At 40.2% G+C, this 15,059-nt stretch overlaps 2 protein-coding genes across 6 annotated transcripts in view; one reads left to right on the top strand and one right to left on the bottom strand.

The window, feature by feature from the left end:
* The window catches only part of ano3 (anoctamin 3), a 27,985-nt gene extending 15,556 nt beyond the window's left edge, over positions 1-12,429 (bottom strand). The window contains exons 1-4 of one of the 4 annotated variants that reach the window (XM_084673267.1): positions 12,094-12,429; positions 8,499-8,666; positions 5,853-6,044; positions 4,866-5,748 (exon numbers count right to left, since the gene is read on the bottom strand). In XM_084673267.1, coding sequence (XP_084529393.1) covers positions 4,866-4,980 — 115 coding nt within the window. In that variant the 5' untranslated portion in view covers positions 4,981-5,748; positions 5,853-6,044; positions 8,499-8,666; positions 12,094-12,429. Of the gene's footprint in view, positions 1-4,865; positions 5,749-5,852; positions 6,045-6,346; positions 8,470-8,498; positions 8,667-9,487; positions 9,634-10,865; positions 11,212-12,093 lie in introns of those variants that run through there. The other 3 variants (XM_084673266.1, XM_084673268.1, XM_084673269.1) reach the window with 3 other exon arrangements.
* Positions 11,421-15,059, top strand: svip (small VCP interacting protein). 2 transcript variants are annotated; one of them, XM_084673334.1, is made up of 5 exons: positions 11,421-11,593; positions 12,077-12,140; positions 12,436-12,486; positions 13,826-13,936; positions 14,071-15,059. In XM_084673334.1, the coding sequence occupies exons 1-5, from the start codon at positions 11,571-11,573 to the stop codon at positions 14,083-14,085; spliced, it is 264 nt and encodes an 87-aa protein (XP_084529460.1). In that variant the 5' UTR covers positions 11,421-11,570; the 3' UTR covers positions 14,086-15,059. The 2 variants fall into 2 exon arrangements, with proteins under 2 accessions (XP_084529460.1, XP_084529461.1); XM_084673335.1 differs by having other exon boundaries at positions 11,541-11,854.

The raw sequence follows: 15,059 nt of genomic DNA, 5'->3' as shown, positions 1-15,059 counted from the left end.
AGCTGCATTGATAATCCTCTCTCACTCGCTCACCCTCACCAACCCTGTGCTGAAAGGGGCTGCAATAACTCATTTTTGTCTCACTGCGTTGATTTCAGTAGGGTTTCCCTGTGTTGTTGGGTGGAACAAGACCCATTTAAAGATAAGTTATCCGGTCCCAGGGGAAACACCGTTTATTCCTCTGCAGAGATATGAAATGTATGAAGCTAAGTCGTGCTAAAGGCTACATGATGAATAATTGAAAAAGCTGAAAAACCGCAGGGATTGTGAGCCACATTAAACGAATCCTCTCACAGCCAAGTCAGTCGTATTTCAGTCAATAAATTAATAGTTCTGTACAGATTTAACCCAGGTACTGGCTGATTACCAGGCATCACACTATTTAGCTCTCAGCACTGTCAAAAGAAAACGATGACAACCAAACAAAAATACCTGCTGCACTATTTTGTGAAGAATACCGTGTCTGTCAAAATCATATCTAAACTTAATAGTCTGGTTATTTAGAAAGGCCTGATTCCTCCCAGCCAGATTTATGACTAAGTGATACATTTACATGAACAGTGGGCACTGAGTCCTACAGCCAGTCGCCTGGGCTATAATTCCACTGCCTTTGTGGGTTGACAAAAGCTGCAATCACTTTCTTATTTAAATTAAACGGTCAGTTAGGGAACACAGCTCACAGTCTCTCCAATACAACAACTATAAAACCACTCTCCTGGGAAGTAAATCACTGGTTTGGTGAAATAATGATCAAACGGTGGATAAGCAAGGTAGTCTAAAATCCCAGGAGACTCCAGCTAGTCTCAGCATGTCTAAAACGCTCAGATCAGTCTACAGGAGTGAGTCCTGATGATCCCAAATGACTCCCATGTTTAAAATAGTCCTACAAATTGGATGGGCTTGATATAGTGTGAGCTTTCCATCATGGATATTCAATACAGAGTTGCTGCCAACTCATCTCACCACTCTACAGGGGACAGAAGATGGGTTGGGCATGAGGTTTGCCCCGACAAACACCACAGCATTGTGTGTAAACATTTGATGTACAGCATGTGTGCTTCAGTTCTGCCCCACAAGCAGGACAGATGTGTGTTTGTTTTTGAAGACACCACATTGTATAAGTCTATATAAATATATAAAGGGTTCATCTAATGTGCAATCCTGCTTTTAATCTGACTGTGGGCTGGATGGCTGGCTAAAACTGTTTTGTTGGGAGAAAGTTAATCTTTTGTGTGTTTGCTTGTGTGTGTGTGCACCAGCAATTGTGTGTCTGGGGACGTGAGCATGGATTGTGTACCATTGGTGGAGGAGACTGTGGGTGTTTGGCAGTCGAGTGTGTGTACGAGTGAGTCACAGATAAAGAGACAAAAAAAGGATGGATTGTATGAGAAAGAAGATAAATAGTATGACTGACGTGGGGAAAAAAAGGAGATATTTTCTATTCTCACCACATCAGCATGACTGAGGCCCTTAACTGCAAACGTTGGTACACACACACACGCGCACACACGCACGCACACACGCTATGTTTTAGTCAGAGGGGTGGCTGGCAGGGGTTCAGGAAAGGTTATGATCCAGGAATTGAATCTTTACCGGGCAGCTTGCCTATGAGGATTTTTTGATGTGAGATTAAAAATATTTGTTCATGTTTATAATGTGTTTGGTGGGGTGTTGCGATCTGCGCTTATGGGTGTGCGCAAAGATGTTTGTATGGGTTTGCCAAGAACTTATGCATTTCTCATCCAGCAAATGGGTGTACATTTACACGTAAAAATATCCATCACAGTGGACAGTTACATGTCTTATCTCATTTTTTTAGATCGGACAGAAAAATCTTCAAAAGGTTAATCAGAAAATACACGCAAGTGTAAAATACACATTGGGTGGATTCTTTGAATGATCCATCGTGGATATGTAAACATAGGCACTACCTAAATTAGTCAGGATAGAATCCGATACCACCACAATTGAACCCTGCCCTTCCATTGGCACAGCCTGAATAAGAAGCTAAGCCAGAATCAATCGGGATCTTCTTTTCTGAAGGGAAGTTGCAGATAGCAACATGATGCTGTGAATTCAGGTCAGTGGGCTCTTTCCCACAATTCCTTCACGTTCCCATATGAAGCATAAATTGAATTATTCATCTGTGTTCAGTCTCAGCCTGAGTCTTACCACTTAAGAGTGGAGCACTTCCCATCAGGATATTTTTAGGTGTCTTGTTCCCTGACACTGGGCATATAAGGGTAGCCCCATTGCAGGGATACAGAGAAAGACAGGTACATCACAAACTCTGCTGCCCTCACCAGATTACAGCCTGGAGCCAGGAATAACTACAACCTTCTACTGAGAAAACAATTTTTAAGCCATTCATGTTGTTTTCTTATCTCCTGCTTGGCACGATATAATAATACAGACTCTGCCGTGCTCAAAGGGTGGTCGTCCTGTTTTATCAGAGAGCCAGATGGAATCTTGAAGTTGGCATAACAGTACTTAAAATAACAGTACAAATTATAATATCAAACAAATTAGATTGCAAAAAACAACACAGTTTTAAGCAATCAAATGGGCAATGTGAAAAGACTACTATTTGCAAAGTAATTAGATTTAATCTCCATAGAGACAGTTTCTTGGCTGAAGGCTATCACGTGTTGCTTGGAGGTCCGACCATGAACACATCCAAGCCCAGATGGTTTATAGGCTTCTGAACTCTGAACAGTCTTATGCAAATTTGGCAGAGTCTCCTATTGCCTCATTTCAGAGGATTAAACATCTGGATTCTCCCCTCAGTCTGTGCCTTTTAATCTATCTGTCTATGTCACAGCTTGCCTCTGCGCCCTCCTACAATGAAGTATGTTGTGTCCCTGGATTGGTTGTGATTCTTACTACGACAAAAGGATTTTCTGTAAAGCCTCAGGTCGATGTGGTTAAAACTGTATTAACATTCTGTGTACCTGCCCTTACTTCAGCAAACCAAGTCTATCTCATAATCAGAGGAAGATATGGGGGTTTTTCAAAATGTGTACAGTATTCAGAATTTGTAAAGCAAATGTTATTTTAGCTAAAACAGGGTAGGATTCACCATTCTTTCACCTCATGCTTCAATGAATAATTATGAATTATATCTATTAAACCATCTGTCTGATGACATAAGAAAACAGGTGGCCTGCTTGTGGATGTGGGGGTGCTGGGTAATCAAAAGTTCAGGCAGTCCTTCACTGAACACATGCTACAAAATTAAACAAAATATCCATTACTTCAACATTTAATATTTTCCCCCCAAAATAATCTTTCTTTCAAGTCTACATCTCAAATAAGCCCACATGCTTCCTTCTTTTTATATTTGGAGATAGTCCATGTTGGTGGTGCTGTGATGTGACAATGTGGTCTGCTGAACTGAACTTCATTTGGAGTGTTCATACAGTGGAGTCAATATCCTCTTGCAAAATCATAATGCCTAAACTGAGATATCAAGCTATCAAATATTGCCACTCAAGGACAGATTCCAACTTCTGCTCTTACCATCATAGCTGCTCAGACTCAAATGTGTTTGTGTTCTGATGCAGAAGGAAATCAGCATGGATGCCTGAGAATTCATCACCCATAAATCTTGACTAATAGGACTGCTAACGTAGTGATCATCCATCGTACTATCCGTGAATAAAGTTGCCATCATTTCTCTGCATAAGCACTAAATCCACCAGTGAGATCTCATGAGCCAGCTAGAAAAACAAAACTCCTTATTTCCTAGTGCTCAGTAGTCAGCAGTACAGATATCATCACAAAAGACGACTCTAGCACAGAACTCTGAATACACATGCAATAATGAACAGCAACTAGAATCAACCTAACCCTCTGCAGAGAGCCAGACTTTCCATGATCAATATCAGAGACAGTGTTATTGTTTTAAAGCAGCATACTTTTCTACTGTGTGCATTATCTCGCACATTAAAAGGGGTCAAATGTGCCAAACTGAGCAATTATTTCATTTCATCCAGTCAACCATGCCGTGGGCATCTGACAGCAGTAGATCTCTACATTTTTACAGAGGAGAGAAAACCTAAAAAGGGGTAAACTTGCAGGCTCTTGACAAAACAGAGTGTTTTGTGTGACACTCAGACCTGGAGTTTGACAAAGCTGTATTTCTTGCAAGCTTTCTTTCCAAAACAGTGTTAGATGGATACCAGCATAAAGTGGAGATTGATGCTGCCTCTCACATTACCTTAGGATGTTTATTTTCCATTAGATTACAGATAAATCAATTATCTGCAGACACAACCACTCAGCCTTTAGGATGCTGTTGTTACAAGATGATGCATGGTTTGAGCATCTCTAGTGTTCTCTTGCTGCTTGTATTGGGGTATTGTCATTGCAAACTGTCATGTTCATTTTAAACCTTTTGATAATCTCAATCTAGTTTAATTGTACTGTGGCTACAATTAGACATTTTATGGAAATGTACTTCAGATAAATGATAATGTAAAAAAAAAAAGAAACAAAGACATACTTTAGGAAACTGAACAGTTTAGTGCAGGGTCATGGAAGTAATGTAGTAATTGTCATCGTGTTCTATTAAGCTCACAGACAATTACAACATGTCGGTATTAAAATAATGTCTTTCAAATCGCAGCATCGCATAACTACTCAATACACATATCTCGGACATATCTGTAAAACAGTTTCGTCATTTTTACCGTGGGCCAACTCACAACAACGCTATGCGTCACATAGCATACAGTTCCAGTGCGTGTCAACATGGGTGCATTATCGTTCCCTAACACATTTCGCAAACTATAAACAAGGTGCAAAAGTACTCGTGACTACGTAAAGACCCGACTAACGAAACGAACAGCATCGCAACTACAAACCTTTTTGCTGCTTGAAGGACTGAATAGACCCCGAATGATGCACCATTGCGCCGTTTGATTGATTTCCACAGTAAATTGTATTCCTTATTTTGAACAGCAATATTGCTGAATACATGCGAAACTATAGTGGGATTGCGTAGGTGGTCTTGCAGTTTCCGTCCATACCCAACGATTTCTAGAGCGATGCGCAAACCCTCAACACCTGTCTAAGCTCCGCATGCTCCCCCATCCATGGCTGTTGTCATGGTAACGTACTGTAGAGGAGGTCCTACGTTGGGCAGTTTCTCTTGATCAGTGAAGACCTCAATTATTGCTCCAAATAAATGATCTATCCCGTCAAAACAGCGAAGGACAGCTTTCAAGGCGCAAAAGGTCAGAACCTTGAAATTACACTCTGAACATGGACGTGTATTCAACAATCACATTTTCTTTTAAAACACTCACTGGCCTCTTTATTAGGTACACCTGTATACTTGTATTTAGGCATGTGGATATGGTATGGTTAAAATAATCCAGTTAAGTTCAACCAAAGCGTCAGATGTGGAAGAAAAGTTTCTAAGTGATTTAGAACTTTGCATCATTGTTGGTGCCAGTCGGGCAGGTATGAGTCTTTAACGGCTAATACTGCGATTTTCGTGCACAACCATGTCTAGGGTTTACAAAGGATGGTAAAAAAAAAAGGAGAACATGTCAGGCGAGTAAAAGATCTTTGGGTAAAAATGCCTTGGAGATGGCAGAGGTCAGAAGAGATTGTCCAGACTGGTCCGAGCCAAACGTGTCCCATATAGGCTTAGACCTTACTCCATGGCCAAGGTTCAATTCCAGAGTGGGTCATTTCATGTATGTCATCCCTTCTCTCACTCCCTGCCTGTCTCGACTGTCACTATCAAAATCAAAAAAGCAGAACGTGTCAGAACATACATATATATATATATATTTAAAAAAACGAAAGGCAACTAAAATAACCACTTGCTACAACCAAGGTACCTGTGTGGCGAAGAGCATCTCTGGATGCAGGACACATCGAATCTTGAAGCAGATGAGCTGGACCAGAGGAGCACTGTGGGTACCACTCCTCTCAGTTAAGAACAGGAAACGGTGGCTTCAATTTGCACGGGTTCACCACAACGGGACATTAGAAGACTGAAAAACCTTGCCTGGTCTGATGAATCACGATTCCTGCAGTAACATTCAGATGGTAAAGTCAGAATTCAAGCTGGTAGTGGTGGTGGTGTAATGGTGTGAGGGATGATATTTTCTTGGCACACTTATAACCCCTTGGTTCCAAATGAGCAGTGTATAAATGCCAAAGCCTTCCTGAGTATTGTTGCTGACCATGTTCATTCCTTTATGACCACATACCCATCTTCTAATGGCTACTTCCAGCAGGATAATGTGCCATGTCACAAAGCTCTAACTGGCTGCACCTCATTTTTAATTAAATTATTTTGGTGCAGCGCCAAAATCGTGGAACTCCTTACCATTGCAGATGCGTCAGTCGGACTGCATCTGCCCGTAAAAAATTAATACAAAAACATATATTTTTAGAACAACTTTGACTGATTAGCAGTAGTGTTTGTGTTTCTATACTGTTTAGTTCATGCATTTTATGATGCATGTTGTCTTTGAGTGCCTTGAAAGGTGGCTAAAAATAAAAAGGCATTATTATTATTGTAAAAAAAAAAAATCTCTTTTTTTTTTTTTACATCTTGGTTCACTGTACTAATCTCCACAGTCACCAGATCTCAATCCGATAGAACACCTAATCTGGTGGCATTGGAGATTCGCATCATGGATTTGCAGCCGACTTCATGTCAATATAGACCAAAATCTCAAAAGTTTACTAGAACATTAGTCAGGGTGAGACCTGTTAATAATCAATACTCCTGTATTTTTTTCCAAGTAGACACTTGTGTGGCACTACTTCTATGTAGATCATTGCAACATACTACAAACATCCACTCAGTCAGAATCATAAACATGTTTTAACAGTTTTTTGTGTTTGTTTTTTTTCAAAAAAAAAAAAAAAAAGGAATTCCACAAGGTCATTGATCTTATCTCAATGGCAATGGGGTAGAACAGCTGCATCCCTCCAATCAGAAGTGATTTCATGTTGGTCACAAAGGAAGGTGGAGCCTAGTCACCTCCGTTTCATTCTTTGACAGTCACGTGATCATGACCTGTTCAAGGGCATACCCATTACCGATACGTAGTCTCAATAGCCCAACGATTCCATTTAAGTCTGCCTACTTTAAGTATCTCTGTCTGTGGTCTGTGGTCTGGAGTCACAGACATTAATACCATCTGCTTCCTCGCAGCTCAGCAGGTCCCTTCTCTTCCCACTGCTGTGGTATTTATGGAGGACTGGTGGGAAATGTAGCACATGCCACCTTGCTACATTTCACTCGGCAACGCAATTATGTCTCAGCTTTTGGGCCAATAATTACATAAATAAGTAGCTCTTAAAAAGTGACTCCTTAAAAAAAGAAATCTCCACCACTTCTATCTGTTCATTTACACATGTAGGTCAGGTGTTTGTGCAAGTTTCAGGAAAGGTTTTACTGCCATCTAGTGTTTTATGTGGTCATGACACGCTACAACATCGAGTGCAGTATGTTGACCTCTCCAGATGTTTTTTTACAGGTATCCAGAGCCATGCACTGGGAAGGCATGTGCACATTTTATTAGTACATGTAATAAGGCAATATAAGGCTTATTCTACCTTGAGTTAAACAACTGGAAAGACTGGTGTGATGACTCCTTTGATCATTAGATCAAAACAGTCCCTCCACAAAAAAAAAAGAGCAGAAAAGATTTGTGTCTTTGCTTTTACATTTTGCGAGCTCACCATTTGCGCCTTTCAATTTTATGAACTCCCTTTTTTGGCCCAGTTTCATCGCCAAATCAGGGTCAAAATTATTTTCGGCAAGGCAGGAGGGCGGTGGGGTGTGGGCTTTGGGCAGGGGTCCATAGACCAGAATCCTCTCAACTGATTGGCTAGCGAACCATGCGCTTGCCTTAGTTGGTCCCTGTCAGTCAGTTTATTTAGTTTTACACTGGCAAATCTTTTAGACCCTAATTTACCTTCATATATAAAAAGGTACCATCCAAATTGCTCTTCAAAATAAAAGGCACAAATGAATCTTCATTTGAAAAACAGCTTGAGTCTATCAGGCAAATTGCTGATATTTTCCACATAATGCCTTTACATTGATTTTACAAATGTTGTTTCCTGTCTTCATTCTGAGAAGCACCCACAGCCCCAGGACAGCATATCAAGCCATCTAAAAGCATTACCATTGATGTCTCTCTCTAGCACTCAGTGTTAAGAGTGCTATTTGCTGATATGGCTATTTTACTAGCTCAGAGTAACCTGACATAACCTCTCATACACTTCCTGTCAGACAGGTATTAAAGAGCTGGGCATTGTTGATGAGTCCTCTCTGGCTCCTGTGTTGATCCCGGATTTCCTGCCATCCTGACACTGGCCCCCCCTGATGCAATAGCGAAGGGACACCAATGACAAACAGCGTCATTGTCGTTCTTGTCACGGCATCGTCAGTTTTAAAGCACAGCGGTTAGGCTCTGACAACAACGCAAGAGGCCATCTTGGATTCCTTGGGAGAGACTCACCCGAGTCCAGCTCGGTATCCCCGGTGTGAGCACTGGTGTCCAGGGAGGAGCTCCAGGAGACTGAGTGGCTCAGGCAAGGCTGTGGAGGAACAGGTGTGGCCCCTCTGGCCCCTGGGTCTTCCTGCACCAGCAACGGCTGGGTGAGATGGCTCTCCTCGTGACATGCTTCTGCAAAACAGGAGCCACACATACCTGTTCTTTCAGGGTATTTTTTATTTTGTTTTCTTATTGTAGCTTGAAACTCCTCCTGAGAACTGCTTTACTTCATATATTTAACTACTATATCATCTTTCCTATGAAAACCTATAGAATTACGTGTTTAGATACAGCAACCCAAACAGGTGACCACAGTAATACTCCTCGTATTGCTGGACTCATAAATGTTTAACACTTATGAAAAAGACTTACAGATACATGACACTAATGGAGGACAATAGGTCTTTCTAATAACTTGGCTTCCTAATCAACTATCTCATACATGCATTCATAAGTACTTTGAACTTTCCAACTGTTAAAATATTTACAGTGGCAGTATACTTGTGTACTGTATAGGGGCTCGTTATAGTTTAAAACATGTTTTCAGATATTTTACTTGCTACATTTCCATGGTTGACCATAGTTGTAGATATGTTGGGGGCTTTGTGCCAGACATTGAAATTCTAAAACATTTTTTTTTTTGCATTTCCCCCCACCAAATTAGGAATGGCTACATCCATGAAAACATATACAGACCAAATTCAGGTCTGACCTGTACCTGGGTCAAAACCTGTCGTGCAGGTTTGACACGCAGGGCACATCCTTGACCAATACAAAAATAGTCCCAATACCACATTTTTGGCCTAAAGTATTCCTACTAAATCCTTGGGCCACTAAGAACACGCCATAAGACTTATTGCATGCAATCCTCACAAATCTATCTTTGTATATCACATAGTATTTAAGATTCATTTTATTCATGACATCATATGTATGTTTTGTTTTTGTTTTACTTTTCTTTAGCCCTTGCAAGCACTGCCACAAGGTCTGAGTCCACGAACATCATTATCGGCAACCGGATGTGTTGATGTGTCTACATCCCCTCACTCTGAGAGGACGTAATGATCATCTCTACGTTCGGCCTCATTAGGCTCGCGGAAACAAGATGCCTCTGAAATGGAGGCACAGTGTGACTCAGCCCTGCTCACAGAAGGATTATTTTGCAAAGCATTCAGGAAAAATATTTTATAAACAAAGCCCTGAAGGATCAACAGTCACATCTCCCTCTTGAGTCTCCTCAGATGTGGTTGAAATGAGGTGATCATCTAAAATGATGATTTCAAGAGCATTTGTCATTAATGGAACTTGAATCAAACATGGTTGATGTCTACTGTACAGTTAAAAGTTTGCTATTAGCAAATATCGATTGGTGAGAAGGAAAATCCTCTGAACTTCCTGGTACATGAATAATCTATTCAAAACATACCATTTTAGTTGGGACTTAAGACACACATTTCCGCTGCACTCTACTCAGGCCTAAATGGGAATATGGTATAAGTGTGTGCATGAATCATAGCAATGAGTAACTGTGAAAGCATTAGTTTGCAACAGCCTAAGTGACTGTATTCAACCTACTGTAAAAACATGACAGCATTCCCTTTAACTTGTTGATTATCATGAAATAGCAATCAATAATGCCATTACAAATTTAAACATTGCAATCACTGAGTTGACCAACATCACTGTGTGGTGTTATTGTGTTGTGTATTATTGAAAGAAACAATGGTTTCATCGAGTATTATATCGCCATAACTATCAATGTCACTGAGTTTGAGTTACTTTCCTGGTGTAATTTAGATAATTTCCCTTTACATCAAATATGTCAACCTGATGGACAGCTTTATAAAATCAAACTATACTTAGTGTTTTGTTTTTTCTACGAAGCAAAGACTTAGAAGCAACTTTATCTGTATTGTATGCATTAAATACTAATTTGTAATTTTACAATGCAATACTGCAACTTTGACACTGACAGACCTGTGGATGTATCTCTATAAAAACCTTCACAAAACAGCTTGTTTTACTCGTTTTAGTCTCACCACAAAAACAATAGGCTACGGCATTAAAACATTTTACACATATGCTGACTCTGGCACATTATAATTCGTATTTGTCCAAATTTCTATAAACAAACCAACCCAGGATTGTCGAGCATCTCATTATCCATAATTAAAAAGTAGATCCACGTTACCACCTGCTCGCTTGCTTTTGGGCGGTAGGACAACTGCTATAAACTGTAGCCTATTCTACCCAACTTTGAAATTTAAAGTTAGCGATTCCCACAGAAGAGAAAGGTAAATAGCATTTTTCGGATCAAACTAATTAACCTACCTGAGAAACTACCGAAGACGACATGGCATTTAACTTCCATAGCATGTCTGTGTCCTCTTGCTATTCATCGGATGATCGCTAAATGATTCCCAAACAGTGAACCATTATGACCGCCCCATGAAGCTACGCACTGGAACTGGCGCTTTGCCCTTTGACATGACTGGGATGGATGGGTGGAGTTTCAATCCCGATTGGGTCAAGTATGACATTAAAATAGGCTACAGTTATTAGGCCTATTGTCTATGTTGGTTAATAGAGTGGTAGTGGTGGTAGGGGAAAAACGGCACCAAACTCTGAACTCATGAAAAATACCTAAGTGAGGATAATCAGAAGGGTTAGGGTTACTTGACTAATTAATGATGAATTAATGACTTGATTAAGGGCCGTATAACCAGAGCTAGGATTAGTGAGTTAAGATGGGTGGGGGGGAATACCAAACACAAGGGGAAATGGTTGGGATATTAGCAAGGAGGTTTGAATTAAGCTATAGTCTATGGATGCCGGGAAGTGGATATTTTATACACCGGTAATTGTTTTGTTGAGTAATTGGCCGCCGAAATCACACTCCCGAACAGTAAGTGGCGGTAATCCGCCTCTCAATGTTGGTTGCAATCTGCCATTTCAAAAGTAAGACGAAGAAAACGAGCCACAGAGCTACTCACTCTATGGAGCTACTACAGTAACACTCTCCAGAGCAAATACAAAATGCCTATACGTTGGAACAAGAGGTTAGCATTAGCAACTTAATTATTAGCTGCATATCTAGCTTGCAATTATTTTAATAATAGTGTCGCTACAAATCTAGGCTTAAGCGAAAACCTGATAAAGAAGAGGAGGGGCGGTGTCTCATTCAAGTTGACTCAACTCGTCCAATTCAGCTTGTGACAGTAGCTAGTAGAGTTAGCGTACTAGTAGCCAGCTAGCACACTTGTTGTTGCTGCACAAGCTGCTGATGCGGTCTGCATTGAGTGTCTAACCCAACCCACACGGTAACGTTCGCTAGATAAAACTGGCTAGCTTTTTTTCGTTTCTTGCTAGCTACAGAATTTAGTAGCCAAAACTGTTTCTTGCCTAGCTTTGTAAATTGACTAAGGAATTTAGCTCAAGCACCAGCTAGCGCTAGCTGATACTGTATCATCACAGTTGGCTAGGTAGCTAGCTAATGTAATACAACTTACATTGAGTTGATCACGTTTGCTGAAATACCCAAGTATGGGAATGTGCCTACCGTGCCTTGGAGGAGCTTCTGACGACGTCGTGGTGACTCCAGACCCAGTAAGTTGAAGTTGCAGGGCGTACAGCAACTTTTAAACAGAGCCTTTAGCATTATTCATCCAGTAGTCTATAGGCTACACCTTGCAAGTTCTAGCGCTACCATTTCTGTGCGTGACATAACTTTTGTATTAAACTATTAACCAGATTGGCAAGTTTACCAAAAGTTAAATTTGCTCTGCCATTCTGATTTTAGTATATATAACCAAGTCACATTTGAGTACAGTTTTAATGAGACGCATCCACCATTGTCTGAAACGGTGGCAGTGTTAGTGTGTTACTTTTATTTGCTTTTTAGGAGATGAGACGGCGGCAATTAGCAGAAGCAGCTGAGAAGAGGCAGAAGGAGGTAGGTTGGGCTTATCGCCACTTTATAAATAATAATGACAACCTTATAAAATCTAATTTTAATGAGATTTAAATGAGAAATAAATAACATTTATTTAATCCCTTGTATCCCTCCGTATCGAAGGAAATGGTTCTTGGAGGACTTCGGATATTAAATTGTATTTGTTCTGAGGAAGAAGTGTTGAGAAGGGGTGAAGGTTGAAGTGGTTTCCAGATTCCATCTAGGTGGGGAAAGCTGAACCTATTGGCAAGCCTACAACCAGTGGACAACTTTACTAGCCAACACACAAATAGAGCTAGCTAGAATGCAACATTTTAAGAGATGTTAAACTTCAAAACGACCTGATCTATACAATATTTAGCTAGCAGCGGGGTATTTACAATGTGAGTTGATGTACAAAAGTGCTTTGCAATCATTCAGTTGAGTTCTCAACCACAAGAAAATCTATTTTGCTCTAAGCTATTAGTTTGTGCCTCAACCACAGTGGTTTAGACCATCAGTACTATGAGGAACCACTGGCAGCTGTGGGCATAGTTAACCCATGATAGATGGTGATAGACAGATAGTTCACCCACTCACCTGCCAAGTGCCTGCCCTATTTCAAACAGTTTCCAAGGACAACTTCCCAGATGGATATGTGTAATAAACCATCTGGCGATTCAGGTTAGATAAAAGTGCTGTTGAAACCTTAACAATGGACGCAGTGGTAAATCACAATTGGAGTTCTTATGATGTGGTGGGTATTTTTGTACCATTGTCCAGAAATACCCCAGTCACAGACGAATGTCTCCACATAAAAAAGTATCAAGGTAAGAAGGTGGAGAATCCCAAGGATTGGCAGTTTTTTGGCAGTTCAACCCTTTCAAAGCTGGTTCCTCCTCGGACATTTGTTACTCACGCAATAGTATTTAACTAATTGAAATTGCCACCCCTTCTCAACTTTAGTCTTATCATGCGTTGCACTTGAACGTGAAAGTTTACCTTTTTTTTTTTGTCACACAGAAATATTGTACGATGAATGAATGAAAACGATACACAAAGCATGCTGTTAATGACAGCACACAAGACCATCAATACTGCAGCTTCCACATTCATGGCTGACTATATGTGCAAGTTGTTCTTTCCAGACACATTTGTTTAATTGGCATGATATCACAACTTTATCTACACAACATTATATCAGTATGTCAGGCCAGGCCTTGCTTACGATGCATGTCAAAGCTGTAGCAAAAGTATTTGTGTTTATCAAAGTCAAGATTATTACACACACCGGTCAAAGTCAAAAGAAAATATTTGTTTTAATCATTTCTATTGTCATTTAACTTTGATCTTATTTCAGACAACCTATAGGGGGGTCAAAAACCCAGAAGGAGTTGAGAGAAAGAAGAAGAAACAGGAAGAGATTGAGAAACAGGCGATGACCACGTCAAGCTCCGGGGGAGGGCTAAAGGTTAGTCCTAGAATCATCGAACACACCTGTTATAACCATGAACATTTGTAAGCATTTATGTTCTCGTAATAAGAAGCCATTTTCAAAGTTGCATTCCTATGGCCAATCAGTTCCTTAATCAAGTGTTTGTGCAGTGGCAGGTGGGCTGAGGATGTTCATGGAGAAGACCTTGGAAGTCTGCAAGTACACTAAGGGTGGTTCAACATGCAGCATTGCTACCAGTCGACTTGAATAAACCTTTGAGAAGCTATCTGTTCTGCACCTTTTCATAGGCACATGCTTAGAAAAGCGTTTACCCGTCTCTTACGGAAAGAACCGTCTTGCCTGATTTTTTTTAGGTGACATTTTGGGACTTGACTAATGCCAAGACACCAGCCAATCAGTTGAATAGTGAAACACCCAGGGGCACATACGCTTGTTTTGGAAATCTACTTTCTTACACATCCATAAACAAAAGCAGTTGGCTTGCTTGTCAAAGTAAACACTACAGCTTTTATACCACTGTGCTTTTGTAATTTTCATACTACGGTTTTAGTAATATTGGCATATTTATATTTTACTTTTAAAATGTATAAGCTATGAAGAATATTCAACGACCGTGGTCCGAATACAACATTTTAATTGTAAATTGCTGAAAAGTAATGTTTACAGTTACATCTCACTGCTTGTTTTGAAATGTGACCTTCCCAATATAATACACCTTTTGCTTTAGTGTTTTGGTTTTCTTATGATTGTGCAATATTAGTTATATATTTAGTTTATCAGTATTAAAAATAAAATCTTATATGAAGCATATGCCTGCTTCATTTGATTGAGGGTGAAGTTGTAACTGTGGAATACCAGGTTAAGACCAAATATTTGCTGGTGCATGGTTGGTGGTGAGGACAACACTCGTGCAGTGATGGTAATGGATTGAGATTGCCTGCAGTAAGGCGCGGCTGAAATTGAAGGAAAACATTTCTGAAACTCGGTGTGCACTTGAATTATCTTGTACCTTCCTTGAGTGCTTTTACTCTTAAACTTAATCTCCCGATGCTTAAGGTGCTTCTGCTGTTTGCAAGGCAGGAAGTCAACCCATTGTAATTTGTTTAAATAAATTAAATTGCAGTCCGAATTACATTCA

Source organism: Hypomesus nipponensis, chromosome 14 (genome assembly GCF_054491055.1).
Source record: "Hypomesus nipponensis isolate SF chromosome 14, ASM5449105v1, whole genome shotgun sequence".
NCBI classification, from domain to species: Eukaryota; Metazoa; Chordata; class Actinopteri; order Osmeriformes; family Osmeridae; genus Hypomesus; species Hypomesus nipponensis.
Note: the sequence above shows the minus strand (reverse complement) of the source record. Positions and strands in the feature narration are given on the sequence as shown.